At 48.0% G+C, this 17,796-nt stretch overlaps 1 protein-coding gene across 4 annotated transcripts in view; it reads left to right on the forward strand.

Annotated features, from left to right (window-relative positions):
• lama2 (laminin, alpha 2) overlaps window positions 1–17,796 on the forward strand; it is a 102,689-nt gene that overhangs the window by 40,894 nt on the left and 43,999 nt on the right. For 2 of the 4 annotated variants that reach the window (XM_029258215.1, XM_029258218.1), the window contains 6 exons: window positions 3,150–3,361; window positions 3,684–3,795; window positions 6,519–6,632; window positions 10,652–10,779; window positions 11,576–11,662; window positions 16,368–16,579. In XM_029258215.1, coding sequence (XP_029114048.1) covers window positions 3,150–3,361; window positions 3,684–3,795; window positions 6,519–6,632; window positions 10,652–10,779; window positions 11,576–11,662; window positions 16,368–16,579 — 865 coding nt within the window. Of the gene's footprint in view, window positions 1–2,659; window positions 2,977–3,107; window positions 3,362–3,683; window positions 3,796–6,518; window positions 6,633–10,651; window positions 10,780–11,575; window positions 11,663–16,367; window positions 16,580–17,796 lie in introns of those variants that run through there. The other 2 variants (XM_029258216.1, XM_029258217.1) reach the window with 2 other exon arrangements.

A 17,796-nucleotide genomic window follows, 5' to 3' on the forward strand; every position in this document is an offset into this window, starting at 1 on the left:
CGAGTGAGTCCTCCGCATCGAGGGCTGCTAGGAAGTCTAGCAAGAAATATTCTACACTAAAATATTCCACACTGCTCCGTGTTTTGTTTCGCAAAGACGAGAAACGTTTTTCACAAAAAATACGATATTCAATAAATGACAGTAGTAGAAAAATAATGGAATGGTAGGCGTGGAAGTTCCTCCATTTAGTTTTTGGGCTTTCGTTCAAGGGCCCAAGTTGCACTGTGGAACTTCCGTTAATGAGGTTCCATTACGCATGACTAATTCAGTTCTGGTGTCCACAATGCATGTAGCTTTGGCATAAGGGCTAGATAATTTTCTCCCGCTCGGTCGTGAAGCAATCAATAAACGGCCTCTCTGAGGCACCGCTGTGTTTTATTGTACTTTGCCGACGCACTGTGCAAGCCTGTTAGAGCATTTCTACGAGTTCGGTTAATCATATCTGACACGGTGGTGAAGGACAGGTGACCTTGAGAGCCACGCACACCGTTTCGAATCGCTTGGGATCACGGCCCGGCTCACATCGCACATACAAGTGTCATTTACTAGGACTCTGGTCGGAATTAGCGCTCCATCCATCACTGCGCTCCTCTTTGGTCAGGCAAACACAATGCGTCCGTGTCCATGCGGTGTGGGTGTATGGGGAACGGTCTTGTTCTGATGAGGGAAAAGTGTCTGCAGAAGTGAAATTTGAAGTGAACAAATCAGATATGACTCATTCCTAAGGCTTGGGCAATGATGGTCATCTGCAATGTAGAAAGAAGGGGGTCTCACCGCTTGAACAATGGGAAAGTAAAAATGCCTTAGCTGCTTGTGTTTGGGGGGGATGCAGTGGGTTGGACCGGGTCCTGCACTCCGGTGGGTCTGGGGTTCGAGTCCCGCTTGGGGTGCCTTGTGATGGACTGGTGTCCCGTCCTGGGTGTGTCCCCTCCCCCTTCGGCCCTACGCCCTGCGTTGCTGGGTTAGGCTCCTGCTCTCCGCGACCCCGTATGGGACAAGCGGTTCAGACGGTGTGTGTGTGGGGTGCCATGGTGCAGCGGATTTGGCCTGTGCCTACTCTCTGTGGGTCTAGGGTTTGAGGCCTGCATGGAGTGCCTTGCGATGGACTGGCGTCCAGTCCTGGGTGTGTCCCCTCCCCCTTCAGCCTTACACCCTGTGTTGCCGGGTTAGACTCTGGCTCACCACGTCCCCGCTTGGGACAAGTGGCTTCAGCCAGTATGCGTGTGTCTTTAGCTGATGTCTCTGGCCAAGGTGACTTAAAATCCTAGATACAACTAAGATAATTACAAATATCTACCCTTTTGTACTACAGAACAACATAATGCATGCTTGTTCACTGGCTTGAAACATGTCTTTGAACAGTGGGAGGAAACAGGAGGACCCTGAGGGAAGTCCACGTTGACCGAGATGGATTCTAACTTACATCCATACACACAGCCCAGGAACTGTGAGGCAACAGTTCTGCCTGCTGAGCCATACCTGTTCAGAAACGGTTGTTCTGCTCAACATGATCAAAATGAGCCCTTTGTGATGTAGGACTCTTCTATCATCGTCCAGCTGGAGAGTGGTATCTCTGGGCTTTTGTTAGAGCTCTGCAGTGCAGCATGACTCATCTCATTTTTGCCTTGATTGAATCCATTTAATTTCCTCAATAAGCTTTTCATAATCTTTAACTTTGAAGGTCCTGTTCAGATGCCATAAAAATAAGTTTTAGAATATGATTTATCATTTTTTTATCACTGACCAGAAAGATAACTGTTATGCTTAGCTTACCACTGATTGAACAGATAATGTGGATCTTTATTCAAATATAACACAATGAGGCTTTGAAACCATCATTTTTAATAACACATTATTAAAGAATAACAGAATTTTGAAGAACATTTTTTATGCAAATCACATACTCCATTATCTATAGGGCACTGGGTGGTATATTGGCCACATCCTTGCAGTGAAAGGACCCAGGCTCAAATCCTTCCCCCTGCTGTAGTACCCTAGAAGGTATTTACCATGAAGTGATGCAGTAAGAATCACCCACCTGTATAAATGGGTAAATCATTCAAAGCAGCTTAGCATACAGTCCCAAAGTTGTAAGTCACCTTGGAGAAATTACCATCTAAATAATGGTTAATAACAGAATAGTAATACGTGACAGCATTTTTTTTACAAAAATATCTATACTTATAACTGGTACGTATTCACTTTGAGCATAACCTTGCAAACCGCAGCAGCAGGAACCACGCCATTTGTATTCCTTATTAAGCAGCTGGATGAATGCAAAACAAGGAATTAATGTGAGCTGAAAATTTTTCATCCTCATCCTTCTGTGTCGTTTGTCAAGGTTTGTATAAATGAATGCATGCTTATAAATGCTATGAGGAGAGCAAAGTCTGAGAAAATTAAAAAAAAAAAAAAAAAAAAAAAAAAAAACTGCACGATCTTTGGCCACCTGGAGTCCTCCTCTCCGCGACACACTTGCAGGTCTGTTTTTAGCTGCACTTGTGGTGATTAGTGCGTTACCGGTGTCGCGCTGCCGCCGGTGTCAGGGGGCCGCTGCGGTGCGCGCGCTCCAGACAGTCCCCTCCACTTGCGCGCTCCGCTCGGCGCGCTGAGAGCGAGTCCCTGTTCGCGTCGCTGTCAGATGACAGCGCCGAGGAGTCAAGGGCTTTTATTGAGATATTGCTATATGAAAGCACTTGTCAGACCCGAGTGGCGCAGCAGCGGATATATGACGGGTCATTATCGATGGTTAATCCCTGCTTTGCATGTGTACACTCCATTAATTCAGTGCAAATAAAGTGGCCACCGCCTATCAGGCGTAATTCCCCAGCAGGGCCCGGAACAGTAAATAACACCCCGGCTGAAAGACGGCCCATAATCCTCTCCGATGATTTCGTCAACATTGTTCGGGGTTCACGCGCTCTCCGGTTTACCTTCACGAGGCGCCGCCGCCGCTGCTGGCTTCTCTCCGCAAGGGTACGAACGCACACGCTACCGAATGCCTGTAATTACTGATAATGTAATGCTCTGCCTGCAATGGGAACGATCGGGTCGGAGTTTAGAGGAGACCTCTAAATAATGTACGGGTGGGGCTGATGTTTCTCCAGCACGAGGAGAGAAACACGCCTGGCTTCTTCTCATCTCTGCAGGGCAAGGGGATAACCGTGATTGACAGCCGATTCGGGCTGCAGGTGTACCCCTTTACGGAGAGAACAAAGGCCGTTGTCCTGCGCGCCGAGCACTTCGTACACCGGGAGACGGGCCTGCCTGTCACGAAGAAGGAGTTCATGACAGCTCTCGCTGATGTCGGCGGGCTGCTCCTCAGAGCCTCCTACAGCAATGAGGAGGTCGCCATCTACAGGTACTCGCGGACGGGACACCGGCGGCAGCCGCGCTCTTCGGCTTCAGTTCCCGCGCGATACGATAGCCCTCGGGCGAAATGTCTACGGCGGGCCTGTTACACCGGACGGTTCTTGCTTAAACAAACACCAAGCCCTCATTTTCACTCAAGCCTTGTGCATGTGGCTGTTGTGCGGCATCTACCAATTTTATGAATATATGCATTTCAGTGTGTCTGCGTCACTTCATCACCGTATTCCATCCCGAGAATCTTAGATACGGCAAACCGGCGGCCTCGGCTGCCGCGTCCAGCCGTCCCACGCGTCTCTTCTCCCCGGGGACAGACTCGGCGGAGCCAGCCTGGAGGTGGCCGCGGAGTTCTCCGAGTCCGACGCGAGGGCCGGGGCCGTGGAGGTGTGTCGCTGTCCTTACGGCTACAGCGGGACCTCCTGCGAGGTGAGCGGCAGGTGCACCGTGTGCGTGCGTGCGTGCGTGCGTGCGCGCGCGAGTGGGCCAGCCTTCCTGCCAGCGCGCTCCCAGTAGCACCGCTTTGCATGAAGTGTCCTGAGTGTTTCAAGCTTTATGCTTTGTGTTCTGCTCCTGTGGTTCTATCGCTGTCAGGATGGCTGCGCTTAAAAACTCTGCAAGTGCTGTGTTGGTGTGTATGTGTGCATCTTAGAAAAAGTATCATTTTTATCTTTCTGTTTGTATTTCCTGCACAGGTATATGGTGTTTTGTGACAAAACGTGCATGCCGTGCACTTGCCCCTCCCCGGCGCGCGCTTGACTGGGAATGGCGAATGCGTGTAGCCGCATGTCAATGCGTAGCGTGCACAACTGTGACTGATGGTTTACCGCGGAGCGACAGCAGCGAACAGACATTTATGGGCAGGACGGATCTGCTTTCACAGCAGTCTCTAGTCTCCACATAAAATTCTCTTTTCTGTTAATATGGTGGGGCTATTGATTTCTGCATGTGGGCTTTTTTGCTGAGCTAAGCGGAATTTCAGGTTCTTGTGAGGATATGATGAAATGAAATGCGCAGCGATCATCCATCCATCCCTCGCTATATGACGAAGGGTTAAACGCAGCTCGCTCGGAAAGACATGCTCGGGTCACGGCCTTCGCGCCCGGATCGGAGTGTCCGTCAGCGATGATGCGGCGCTGCAGAGCGAACCGTTAAAAACGGTGGGAGCGGAGTGCGGCTCGGCGCGGTTTAATGCCCAAAATCCAATATAGTGACCTTTATTGAAAGGGTAACTGAAGAGTAAATCTTCATCACTCAAAGTCAGGCCTATTATTGCGGGATAAACTCGTACCTGTGGATTTTGGACAGGCAAGGAAATGCCAGAATAATATGATTTATATTCATCTGCTTCACGTAGCGCAATATGAAACTGCGCCGTGCTAAGGATATTTCGTTGTTTTATTGAAAAAATGTCCTATTTCATTGTAGTTTAACTGTATTGGGCTCGTACCCTCTTTTTCATTAAAAATGGGTGTTTCTTTTTTCTTTTTTACGCACCGCAGTGGGTAATGCGCTTCAATATTTCCAGCCTCATTCTGAACCTCTGCATCCTATCACTTCTGTGTGTTCTCTCATTTTTCCATTTTTCTCTCTCCATCTGTATTTCTGCTCTTTATTTTCTCATCTCTTCATTCACTCCTCACAGTAGTTACACATGGTTGCATGCAGGTAAGAGCTAGGTCAATAGGGGAAAATGCCTGAGAGAGCCAGTACTGGGAAAAAAAGAATTATTATTATTATTATTTATAATATCTATTTGACTCGTCTCTAATAATTACAATAATAGTAATAGTAATTATGTTGCGCTACACCTTCCTCCAAGGCACTTTACAGTATTCTACCTAAAATGATTAGAGTTACATCTACTGATTTACCGGTTGCAGTGCCTCAGTGGGTTCAGCCGGTGCCCACTGTGCGGCGGGTCTGGTGTTTGAGCCCTGCTTGTGGTGCCTTGTGATGGACTGGTGTCCCGTCCTGGTTGTGTCCCCTCCTCCTTCGGCCTTGCGCCCTGTGTTGCCGGGTTAGGCTCCGGCTCGCCGCAGCCCCGCTCGGAACAAGCGGTTGTTGACGATGGATGGATTTATTACTCATTTATACAGCTGAGTAATTTTTACCGGAGTCAGGGTAACTGCCTTGATCAAGGGTGCTATAGCGGAAGCGGGGAATTAAACCTGAGTCCTTCAACTACAAGGTGGTGACTTTAACCACAAGACCGCCTGCCGCCCTACGTTTTTGTGTCTGTTTCAAGTAGCTAAGGGCAGATTATTATATCGAATATTATTCACTGTTTTCTTCATCTGTACCAAACACACCGTGTTCACCGACGATAAAAGTCACGTCTTGTGATACCGACTAACAGCAGAACAGATAGAATCCCAAACCTGCCACCTTTGTCCCCTATGCAATGATCCCCATTTAAAGGGGAAAAAAAAAGGACGAAAATAACCAGAGCCTTAATGTCGTGATTTGACAAATCACCAATCAGCGAGGTGCCAGGGTGCGAAGAGATTTGTAATAGCATGCTGCGAGACTCCCTTCCACTAAGTACTCTTTACATGACAGCTCTCATTGTCCGTGAGCCCAGGAGGATTGTCCTACTGCAGGAACATGTCTGATGGCGCTGTTCTCGCTGACAGCGCATTACAGAACAATAATACAAACTTGTCTCTGGGCAAATTCACCAAGTCCCAAGGAAGCCGAAGCCCTGTCCGTTGATTCAATTTGATTCACTTTGCGCGGTGACTTTGCTTTTGTTGCAGTTTACTCCTCTGACATGTGTCCTACCACTCTTTTTTTCCATTAAGTTCAATAAATTTGTTCCGAAAGAAAAAAATAAAAAATAACGAGAGAACTCCATCTCCAGTCCTTCTGCATAAATCAAAGCACTTAGTTCAACATGGAGAATGCATTAATTATAGCTTTGTGGGATTAATTAGTCACTGCAAAGCAGGTTATGAGCTGACACAATTAAACTCCGAATCCCGTTGACTAAAAATAGGCGTTTGTTTTCTTGTATCTAATGGCTTAGAAACAGTCAATTTGCTTTTACACCATTTGCTTTTTATTCATCAGAACTAATTTGTGTCATTACACTGTCAAAGTGATTTTCTTTTTCATTTCCACTGAGTAATTGCTCTGTCTCCCCATTGCAGATCTGCTCCGTCGGCTACCGAAGGGTTAATGGCACACTCTTCAAGGGGGTGTGTGAGCCCTGTGATTGCAACGGACGCTCGGCACACTGCGATGACATCACGGGCCACTGCATGGTAATGGGCAAGGATGGGGCGGGGTTGGGGATTGACTCTGCAGCCATTGTCTTTGTGTCCAGGTTCTATGGCGAAAGAGGTACGCCTGGTCTGTGCCGTTTTAGAGAAGGAAGGCCTTTCGCTTACAGCTCATAATGATTCATCACTAAATGCCAGCTTATAAAACCTGTGTGTAAGCAGCTTGTTGGTCCATTACCAGGACTTCTGGAGGGGGCTCCTTAATTCCGGCAGACTCTCGGATAGTGTTCGAGCACTCATGTGAGATGGGTTATCGAGTACTTACATGAACTGGGCTTCTGAGTACTGTCATGTCCTGAGGTTTCTTAGCATTTACAGGGGATAAGGTTTTGAGTACTACGAAGGGCTGGGTTACTGAGAACTTACATTGGGTGGGTTATTGAGTACGTGCATGAGATGCAGTAACGAGTGCTTAAATGGACTAGGCTTTTGAGTACTTACATGAGTGCGATTTTGAGTCCTTACATGGAGTGGGGGTTTGAATATTTATATGGAGTGGGCAGTGAGACTTTCAATGCTAGGGGTTTGTTAGTACTTCCATGGGATGAGATTCTGAGTCTTTACATGGGAGTTTTGAGATTGTAAATGCCACGGGATTGTTACTTGGAGTAGATTTTTTAAGCATGAATACAGGCTAGGCTTTTGAGTACTTACTGTACATAGGGTAGAGCTTTGAGAATGTAAATTGGCTCGGGTTTTGAGTACCTACATGACTGGAACTGACTGTACCTGTCCCCACCACCCCACCAACCTCCTTCCAGTTTCCTGCTCCAACCAGCAGGGGAGCACTTGCTCCTTTGCAATGAGCTGTCTATGTGACGTACCCTTCCGTAAAGCTCAAAAACAATTACGTAAATATCACAAATACGTACGGCAGTAAAATTCCCAATATTATTTGAATTTTCCAAAAACAATACATGAAGCTGTAAATATTTGCTATTAAAATACAGATGTGGAGAAAGGAGCAACTGGAGTGTGCAGGACCAAATAGAAAATGTAACATCTTACGAGAGGATGTTAAAACTTCTTTTTCGTATAAGAAGCATCGCCAAAGGTATTCGACTGAGTTTTCGACAGCAAGGACACAGAAATCGAGATTCAAATGAGACCTTCTTCCTTGCACCTCCTCAACGTGCACGTCCATTGAAGTTTTTTTTTTTTTTTTGTAGACCAAGGTCTGCACAGACAGAGGCAAACTCAGTGAGGAACAGTCCTCACCATTCCTTTGGGACTCTCTCCTGCTGACTGGGGAAAAACTAACACGAGTTTCCTAGTCTCGCTACACTTTTGCATATCTGAGAGGGACACTTTTGAGGACAATATAAAGAAAGAAAAAGGTGCTTAAAGAAGACAGATTGGCAAAAAAATATAATAAGCACAGAGGCGGCAGGTCTAGACTACAGTAGGGTGCTTACACTGCAGATCTGTACTGACAGATCTCAAGAGAAGCAAAAGAAATATAAAACCGATTCTACATATGTTTAGCATCTCAAAAAATGTGTATCCAGGGACCTGTAGATAATAAGGGATGGTGACACACAGATATTCTCGTATTAGTGCTATTATTGCTATTCTTCATTTGGCTGACACCTCTATCCAATATGACTTATATTGTTAGGTTTGTGTAATAAGATTAGAATGGTAAGTTTGTGAACTATGATTTATACAGCTGGGTAATTTTTACTGGAGCGCTTCAAGGTAAGTAGGGCGGCGGTTAGATAGACACACATAATGTCTATAACCACTTGTCCCGAGTGAGGTCGCGGCAAGCAGGAGCCTAACCCGGCAACACAGGGCACGGGGCAGAGGAGGGAGGGGCCACATCCCAGATGGGACGTCAGTCTGCCGCAGGGAACCCCGAGCAGGCCTCAAACCCCTGACCCACCAAAGAGCAGGCCCTGGCCAAACCCGCTGCACCACCGCACCTCCATTGCAGTTAGGTAGATTGGTAACAGGATAACTGCCCTTGGTGTATAAATGGGTGAGTGAGCGTAGGTGTGTATGAATGGCTACCCCATGGTGCACTGGCATCCCATCCAGGGTGAACCCCCCCCTCCCCCTCAGCCTTGCTTCTGGATCACCACAACCCTGCTCTGGACAAGTGGTTAATGAAATTGGATGAATGGAATTCAAGGTAAGTGACTTGATCATAGGTACTTGAGCCTGGGTCCATTGATTGTTCGGCAGTGTAGTTCAGTGCTGCGGTGGGTCTTCAAGTTCAATCTAATCATGATGTCACATTTGTACAAGACATGTCCAAAATATGTCCCCTGTCACCATATTACACAGTCCAGGAGGGGTGGACAGTCCTCAGAGATTTATTTTTGTCTCTTTCCTTACAGGTCAGAGTTTACATTGATTTATTTTTCAGACACTTTTCTTCAAAGTTACTTCCAATAAACTATGTACTGTTATGAGCCCACACACCTTATTCACCAAGGTGACTTACACTGCTAAATACATTACTTACAATGGGTCAGTCATCCATACATCAGTGGAATATACTCTCTCTCTCACACACACAACCTGCGGTGAACCTGAACAGCATGTCTTTGGACTGTGGGAGGAAACGAGAGCATCCAGAGGAAAGCCAGGCAGGCACGGGGAAGAACATGCAAATTCCACACAGACTGAGCAGGGATCAAACCCACGTTCTCTCGCACCACCCAGGTGCTGTGAGACAGCAGGGCTACTTGCTGTGCCACCATGCCACCCAGTTTTTTTTGTTTTTCTCTCCTCAGCTGCCAGCTTGTTTACATGATAGTTAACTTATTACACCCTGTAATAACTGTAGCTGGATCATTCTCAATAAAACCGTTCAACTCTGATGAGCAGAACACTGTAAAAATAAATGGAATTTATTGATATTTGTCATTCATTCTCATGTCACACCCTTGCTGTTTATCCACACCAACCCACTCCGGCAGCCCAACCACGTCCCGACCGCTGTCACCTCTGCACTGGGGTTCAATTTCTGGTTGGTGTCACTTCCATGTCAACCCATGTTACCTTGGCAACCAGTGTGACACAACTAGATTGAGCAAGTGTAGTCATTAGAGGCCTGGGCTGAAAGCCATCCCGATCGGCTTCCTTTCAGAACCACGTGCTTGCGTCTCCTTACACTCAGCACCCGTTTATGGCGCTAATGATTTATTTGGCGAGAGGAAGGAAACTGTTTACAAAGCAATTAGTGTCCGGGCAGCAGCGAGGCGGGTCGGTCAGCCTGATCGGAGACGAGATGCAGCTGACATCACAGGACCCACCAATCCTGTCAGTCCATTTAGTAAACCGCCAACCCCCACAAATCAAGAAATCTTGTGGATAATTATGCTGAGCAGACATCTGCAATTGATTTAAGAGCGTTTTGGCGTTATTAGGTCCGACGAGGCGCGGAGCTCAAAAAACAGATTTCATTTCATTAGCGGAGCGTTGCTGGAGTTTGGTTTAATGCCAATTTGTGGGGAAAGGCACTACATTTAATTTAGCAAACCCTAGACTCTCCAGTGTCTTCCATTTATTTGGTAATCCTAATTAAATTTTATAAAGATTTGACATGCAAAACTAAATTTTAATTAAATGTCACTCCATGAACCTTTTCAGAAACTCATGTTTATAATCCGTCCAGTCACATATCGATGCCGAGGTGGTTTTTTTTTTTTTTTTTTTTTTTTTTTTTTCTTTCCCCCCCAGTCGAAATATTACTGCTTCCACACACGGGCACCGGAATACAGGTAGTTGAACAGATTTGAAGTTAAATTCATAAGGTACTTGTTAAATCCCTCTTCCAGCTAAGCAAATATAAAACAATATTTACATCAATTAAATGAGCTCTTGATTCTAAGGCTGGTTTTAGTCTGACTGGCTCTGTGCTGTGATGTGTGATGAATTTAAGTGTCTCTTTGTTTAACCGTCATTGCCCTATTTCAGGTGTTTCTCTCTTTATTTCTGTAACCACCCACCACCAACCCCTACCCCCACCCCTCACCAAATCCCATTTGCAGGGCTGCGAACACCACACCTCAGGCCCGCATTGTGACATGTGCGCCCCCGGTTTCTATGGTGACGCTACCAAGGGAACAGCGGAAGACTGCAAGCCGTGCGCCTGCCCGCTGCCGCATCCTTCCAACAAGTGAGCGTCTGACAGGCCGGCGTAGCTTCGTCTATATTTACACCGGGGCACCAGTCGGCGGCTCGCCAGGGAGCCATCGGAATCGCGCTGCCGAATCATTCAGCCCTTTGAAAAACTCTTATCTTTTTCACCAATTATCTTCAGCTAATTATTGCTGTTGGGAAGGGGTGGGCGGAAAGAGCAATTGCTTCTGCGGTATCCCTAAAACACATATAAATTTTAAATTTTGACTAGAGGTATATATGGTTTTAAGCAATTTTTTTCTGAATATAAAAGCACTCTTGAAAGAGAACTTGAGAAAGGTGTTCTCTGTTTTCACCTCCCGGTGTAACCATACGCTGTGGTACCCAAACTCCCAGCCCCAGTGTGCGCTTGGAGGCATACCGCGGTGCCGGCGCTCGCGCGCCCCATGCCCCCCCACCGCTTCTGAGGCACAACGCCGAACAATTGCTCTGCTGAAGCGCTGAAAATGGGTCATATCCCACCCCCCTCCAGTGGACCAAACGGGGTAGCTTGTCCCGGGAGGTGAGCAGCTGAGCATTCCTCCGCCAGCTAAAGAAAGACCTCTACGTGTCCCTTCTGCCCCTCACTGGCATATCCGGTGTCGTCTGAAATAGTGCCCACCCCCCACTCCCACTCTATGTTTGGGATGTGTGGGAGCCCTGTGCATCGGCCTCCTCGGGGCTCTCCTGTCCGGCACGGTGATGGGTGACTCCATGAGAGTTAGCATGGGGATGATCGGCTTGTCTCTGCTCTTCTTCTTCTCGGCTGCTGCCTTCACCAAAACCCACCGAAGCTTCAGCCCAACTTGCCACCTGGACCCTCGGGGGGAGCTGCTCTGTGACCGCTGCCAACCTGGCTACGCGGGGCCTCGCTGCGACAGGTGGGTGATCCTCCGCGCCTCGTTGCCAAGAAATGGAAGGAAAGATGCGATGGACCCTGCATTCTTAGACAGGCTCTCAGTAGAGTCAGCAGATTCAGCTCTGAGAGTGTTAAATCCTCTCTGAGGGAAGTTTGAGTGTATATTCTAGCATGCAGACTGTCCCATGCACGATGATCATCTGCCATGAGGAAGCCACTTTGTTTCTTACATTTATTCATTTTGCCGACACTTTTCTCAACAGCACACAATGATTGTTATGAGTATTAAGTATATGAGTACAGTGATTTGTCCAAGGTGACTTACACTTCTGCTAGATACACTATGGTAAACTCCCTGTAATCATTCATAAAGTAGATCCATGGAAAACAAACCCCGCACATACCATCATCCAATGACCAGTTTAGAGTCACCAGTCAGCATGAAACACACATTTTTGGGCTGTGGGAGGAAACCCAATGTGAACACGGGGAAAACATGCAAACTCCACACAGACCGAGCTTGATTCGAACCTGCAGATCAACGTAGCCCAGGAGTTGCGAGGCACCAGCACAACCTGTTGTGCCACAATGGCACCGCTTCTTTGCTCACCCCTTAACGTTACAGGAGCGAATGTCCACATTCTTTTGTGTTTTAATGAGTATGATATGGGGCTTGGAATGACTGCAGTGAATGTCAGATTGTGGATCAAAACAAACTGGAGTTGGATGGGGAACGTGAATGGGACAGAGTGTCTCTCTCTCTCACACACACACACACACACACACACACACACACCACAATGTGGCTGGGCCTGATGGCACCTCTGAGTCATCTCTGATCTCAGACTGAGCCCATGTGTGCCAAACCATACCGGCCAGCGCTCCATGCCTCACCTGCTCCATCAGTACCTGCTCTTTTTCCCGCTCCCGTCGCTGGACGTTCTCCCGACTCGTTAAAAGGCTTCACTGCAGCCCAACACACTTTGGCGCTCCAAAGGCTTTGTGCGACAGAGAGGTCCGGTGGAAATTTCTGTGGACTCGCTCCCTCTTCGGCACGTCCTGCTAGTCGCAGCCTGGCTCTGCGCGCATGTCGATAAACAAAAGAGCGTTTCTGTGGCACATCAGGAAGATTGATAGCTCTGCAGAGCGTGCCATGGCGCTGTCTGAAGTGTATTCCTTTCATTTGCATCAGAAACATCATTTAATTTCCTCTCATTTCTTCGGGTGGAGAGGTGGGGAATAGGTTTGGGGCAGAGGGAGGTGGACAGGGAGCTCGGGGGACGTAAGGGGGTTGTTGGATTGATGGCTGCCGGTAGTCTGTGCGAGTGTGTGTGCGTGGAACCCGCTGACAGATGGAAGGAGGCTGCGTCGGAACCGATTCAGGCCACTGCGGGCCAGCACCGTTTTTGACTTTCCATTAACTGGAGGCAGGCGGAGAGGGATTTGAATTTCGCCCCCTCCAGGCCGGGCCTATTTGTGAGGCAAGACAGGCCGCCATTCATCATCTCCGAGGTGGAGCGCTCTCTAGGGCGCTGTGAGACGGGCTGCTAAGGGCGCGGCAAAGACAAAAGCGCTTGTGCCGCTGGGCAGCGAGCAGCGGTGGCATCAGGCGGTTGGGATGAGATCCAGAATGCACCGCTCCTCTACCACTGTTCAGGTGGAAGGAGAGCCTGGAAGGAACAGGGAGTCCAATAAATTCTGTAAGTCGCACTAAGTCAGTCAGTGAGCTGCTGTTTTAAACTCACAACTTTCGTCATTTTCACATGCGTTTACTGGAGCAGTTTGGTTAATAGCAAGGCTCGTCCTGGGTCCTGAACCTAAAACCTTTGGGTGGTGGAGGAAACACCTGAAACACACACATTTTCTGAACCGCTTGTCCCATTTGGGGTCACGGGGAGCCAGAGCCTAACCTGGCAACACAGGGCATAAGGCTGGAGGGGGAGGGGACACACCCAGGACAGGACAGCAGTCCATCGCAAGGCACCCCAAGCAGGACTTGAACCCCAGACCCACCAGAGAGCAGGACCCGGTCCAACCCACTGCACTACCATACCCCCCACCACATTTTCTGAACCCCTTGTCCCATACAGGGTCACAGGAACCTAACCCGGCAACACAGGGCGTAAGGCCGGAGGCAGAGGGAACACACCCAGGACGGGACGCCAGTCCCTCGCAAGGCACCCCAAGCGGGACTGGAACCCCAGACCCACTGGAGAGCAGGACCGAGGCCAACCCACTGCACCACCGCACCCCACCTGAAACACATCAGAAATATTTATTAATTTAGCTGACATTTTCCTCCAAATCACCTTTCAGTGTTCAGCTACTTTCAATTATTCAACCATTTATACAGCTGAGTATCCCTGCTCCCGCTGCAGTACCCTCGACTCCGGTACTTACCCTGAATTAATAAAATAAAAATGACCCAGCTGCATAAACAGGTAAATGACTGAAGCTTCATGTACAAACCTAACATTGTAAGTCACTTTGGAGGGAGGTATCAGCTAAATGGACTAATAATAATGAATAATGAACGGGGAGACAGCCAGGTGCTGTTTAGTCTGGCTCCCGGCAGACACGGCTGCAGCTCAGGAGTGCGTCACGGGTGCCTGGTTGTGTTCAAAATGTTTCCATTTAAAACGGGAGACAAGCTCACAGCGTGAACGCGTTCGCGGGACATTTATAGCTGTTGGTGCCAAACGGGAGGCACACCTGGCTGGAGACATCAGACTGGCAGCCGGCGGTCGTCTCGGCGACTTAACGAGGCCGTAACGGCACCAGACGCCGCTGCGGGTTAAGAATAGCTCGTCCATCCGCCGTGTCAGGAAGCAGAGCTTTGCTTAGCTGGAGAGCGTGTCGTGGGGGCTGGGGTTCACGTCTACCCGATGGACTGCGGGGATGGTGGCAGTCAGAAAATAGATCATTTGAAGATGGACATCAATTACTGCTTCCTCCTCGGAAACCCCCCACCTCTCAGTTTAAGGCCATAGCAGTTTAATATATTTTAATCGATGAGGTTAACAGAGATTAAGTATCCTGTCAGTTTTTTTCTCCTCCATGAATTCTGGCATCTCATGACACACACACACACACACACACACAGACTGAAACCGCTTGTCTTGTGCAGGGTCGCGGTGAGCCGGAGCCTGACCCGGCAACACAGGGTGCAAGGCTGGAGGGGGAGGGGACACACCCAGGACGGGACGCCAGTCCACCACAAGGCACCCCATGCGGGACTCAAGCCCCAGACCCACTAGAGAGCAGGCACAGGCCAAACCCACTGTGCCGCTGCACCACTGCGCCCCTCTCCTCGTGAATAATGAAAATAATTAAATCATGTTGTCATGGCGACACTAATATACGCCCCCATCTCTGTGTATATCGAAAGCATTTTATCTGTGTTACATATGTGCATTTTTGACATGTACCGTACGTCTGCAACATAGGCAAACGCAAAAATAGGAGCGTAATGGGAGCACACCTTCGGGAGATACGGGCTCACACCCAGAAAGCGAACCCTTCCCCTGGGCGTGTCCTTTCCACCAGTGGATTCGGAAGCGGCGGCGTTGTTAGTAAAAGGCCTTGACACTCCGTTTAGTCCCGAGCCATGTTTGGCCTTGATATCTGCATGAGCCGCGCGTCGCGCCGAGATGCCTGCTTGATGGCGCTGATGAAATTACAGGCACGCGCCCGCCATTCGGTTCCAAGCCGCTCGCTCATGCCCAGGACAGTCAGAGGCAATAACATATTCAATTAATAAATCCCTGACAACTAAAGGAATACGCGCGGCGCGATACGGAATGATTACTTTTCCCGTTCGCTGTCACGCGGGCAGAACTGCTGAACGCAGATAAGAATTGTAGAAACCATTTAACACGACGGCACTAGATGGAATGCCTATCTTTATCAGTGTTTAACATGATTCATTTCACAGGAGATATAAGGGGAGGGAGCGGGCGAGCGGGGATTTAAAAAAAAAAAAAAAAACGCGATCATCGACGTCTTCACGTGCTCTGCCTCCTCAGCATCTGTCTCTTTGTGCGGACTGCTGACGGGACAGTTAACTCTTCCTCCCACTAATGAGTATGCACGAAGACATTATTCATGTTCTGCGCTCAGTTATTTCATCGATACGTGGAGGCTGCTTGAAAGTCATGCGCCGCTGTGCTCCCGGGGTGATCTGCCAAGGCATGGATGTGCTTCCCCTGGTCACATTTCAATCAATCAATCAATCAATCAATCAATCAATCAAAGGTTTATTTGTCAAATGCACAACAATACAGTGTACAGCAGTGGGTGCTGGCAATAAAATGTCTTTTTCCGCAAGCTCATGGGGGGGGGGGGGGGGGGGGGGGGGTAACAACATATATTAAGATTACAATAAGTAATAAGTTAAAAACATATGTGAAGAAACAACACAGTAGGAATTGTGTAACACTAAGAACTATTAAGTGAATTTAAGGGAAACCAGATGAGTTGTTCTGAACGAATTTGGATGCTGTTCTGGAGTCTAACAGCCTGGAGGTAGAAGCTATCCCGCAGTCTGTCTGATTCCGATTCGATACTTTGATAAGAATACTTTTTTTCGTTGTATTTATTTATTTTAAGTATTTATTGATTTGATAAAAGTAAAAAAAAAAAATTCACAATGTTCCCCTTTTCATTTGTATGTTCGGACTCTGGAATGACAGCCCTTTGTTGACCTTTGACCCTCCAACCTTCTGCAGGTGCTCCAATGGGTACTACGGTCAACCCACAGAACCGGGGGGTTCCTGCCAGCCGTGCCAGTGCCATGGAAACCTGGACCCTTCGGCCCCCCAGAGCTGCGACCCGCTGACCGGCGCCTGTTTGAAGTGCAGAGAGGGCTACGGTGGGGCCGCCTGCGACGGCTGTGCGGAGGGATACTTCGGAGACGCCGTCAAGGCCAAAAACTGCCAGCGTGAGCAGCTCCCACCTTCTCTTCTCTATTGATTCCTTTTTGGTTGCTTGGAAGACACTTCCATCCAGGTGCACAAAGTTACCTTTTTGCACTCCGTCCACTGAAAGCACAAAAGCAGTTCGGGGTGTACATCACCGGGGGCCTTTTGGGCGCCAGCCAATCGTGATTGTCACTCACATATACGAGTATGTTATTTCATGTCCGCATACACCGCGACACACCTTCACGAGGGATCTGACAGAAGTCCCGCCTAATCTGCGCTCAAGAGTTTAATTTTTACAGCACTGCACCAGACAGCTCGGCTGCCAGACGCAGCAGTATCCAAAAGCGCTTGGCTTCGAGTGAACAGATGACGTTTCTTTCCTAAAAAAAAAATCACAGATGGGACGAATCTGTAAATATTCAGGACAATTGACTCCAGTAGACAAACAAACTTGAAAAGTTCTTCAAGTTATGAGGACTGAGACTCAGTCAATTGTGTCAACTGGCAGTAATTACAGTGAAGATTTTCTTCAAGTAGTGAATTTGACTGCACTTGGAATTCATAAAATTGAGTGTTGGTTTTGCTCATTTACTTGGAAAGCTGAGAAAACATGTGATGTTCTCACACTTTGGTAGGAGTCCAGTAGTTGCATTGCTTGGTCCACACGGTCGTCTTTCCTTATATTGTTGTCTTTCCTTAACCTTGTATCTTCTCTCGCTTTACAACTGCTGGACACGAGTCCTCTGTTTTGGTGGGAATCATATCTTTTCTGCACTAATCCAAGAGCGAGTGATTGAGATGGAAGGCGAGGCGCTCTCATTCGGACTGACTTTATCAACATCGGCGCGGCCGTAGAATTGCAACGCGGAAAAGGAGCCATTGTGGTATTTTTAATAGGGATCTTCCCCCCCTCCCCCCAACACGATTTGGTTATTAATCAATCTAACAGAAAAAGGAAAAGGAAAAAAATGTTATCAGCATGCTGTGCATTCCTTTCCGCAAAAGAATCACTTGCGACGCACGCAGAAAAGAAAGTTGAAGGCAAAAACGAAATCGAAAAATTGGCCCACTGCTACTGCTCCCTCAGTGGCTGTTATGTTTCTTAGCAGAGGCTTTTATAGAAAATAAATGACAGCTTGACAGATTATGACATTTCTGGTGAAGCAGTCTGCCTTATGTATCTTTCACAAGCGTGTAACAATGGGTACATTAGCGAGCCTTGAACCAGGAAAAG

This window comes from Scleropages formosus, chromosome 1 (assembly GCF_900964775.1).
Source record: "Scleropages formosus chromosome 1, fSclFor1.1, whole genome shotgun sequence".
Lineage (NCBI taxonomy): Eukaryota > Metazoa > Chordata > Actinopteri > Osteoglossiformes > Osteoglossidae > Scleropages > Scleropages formosus.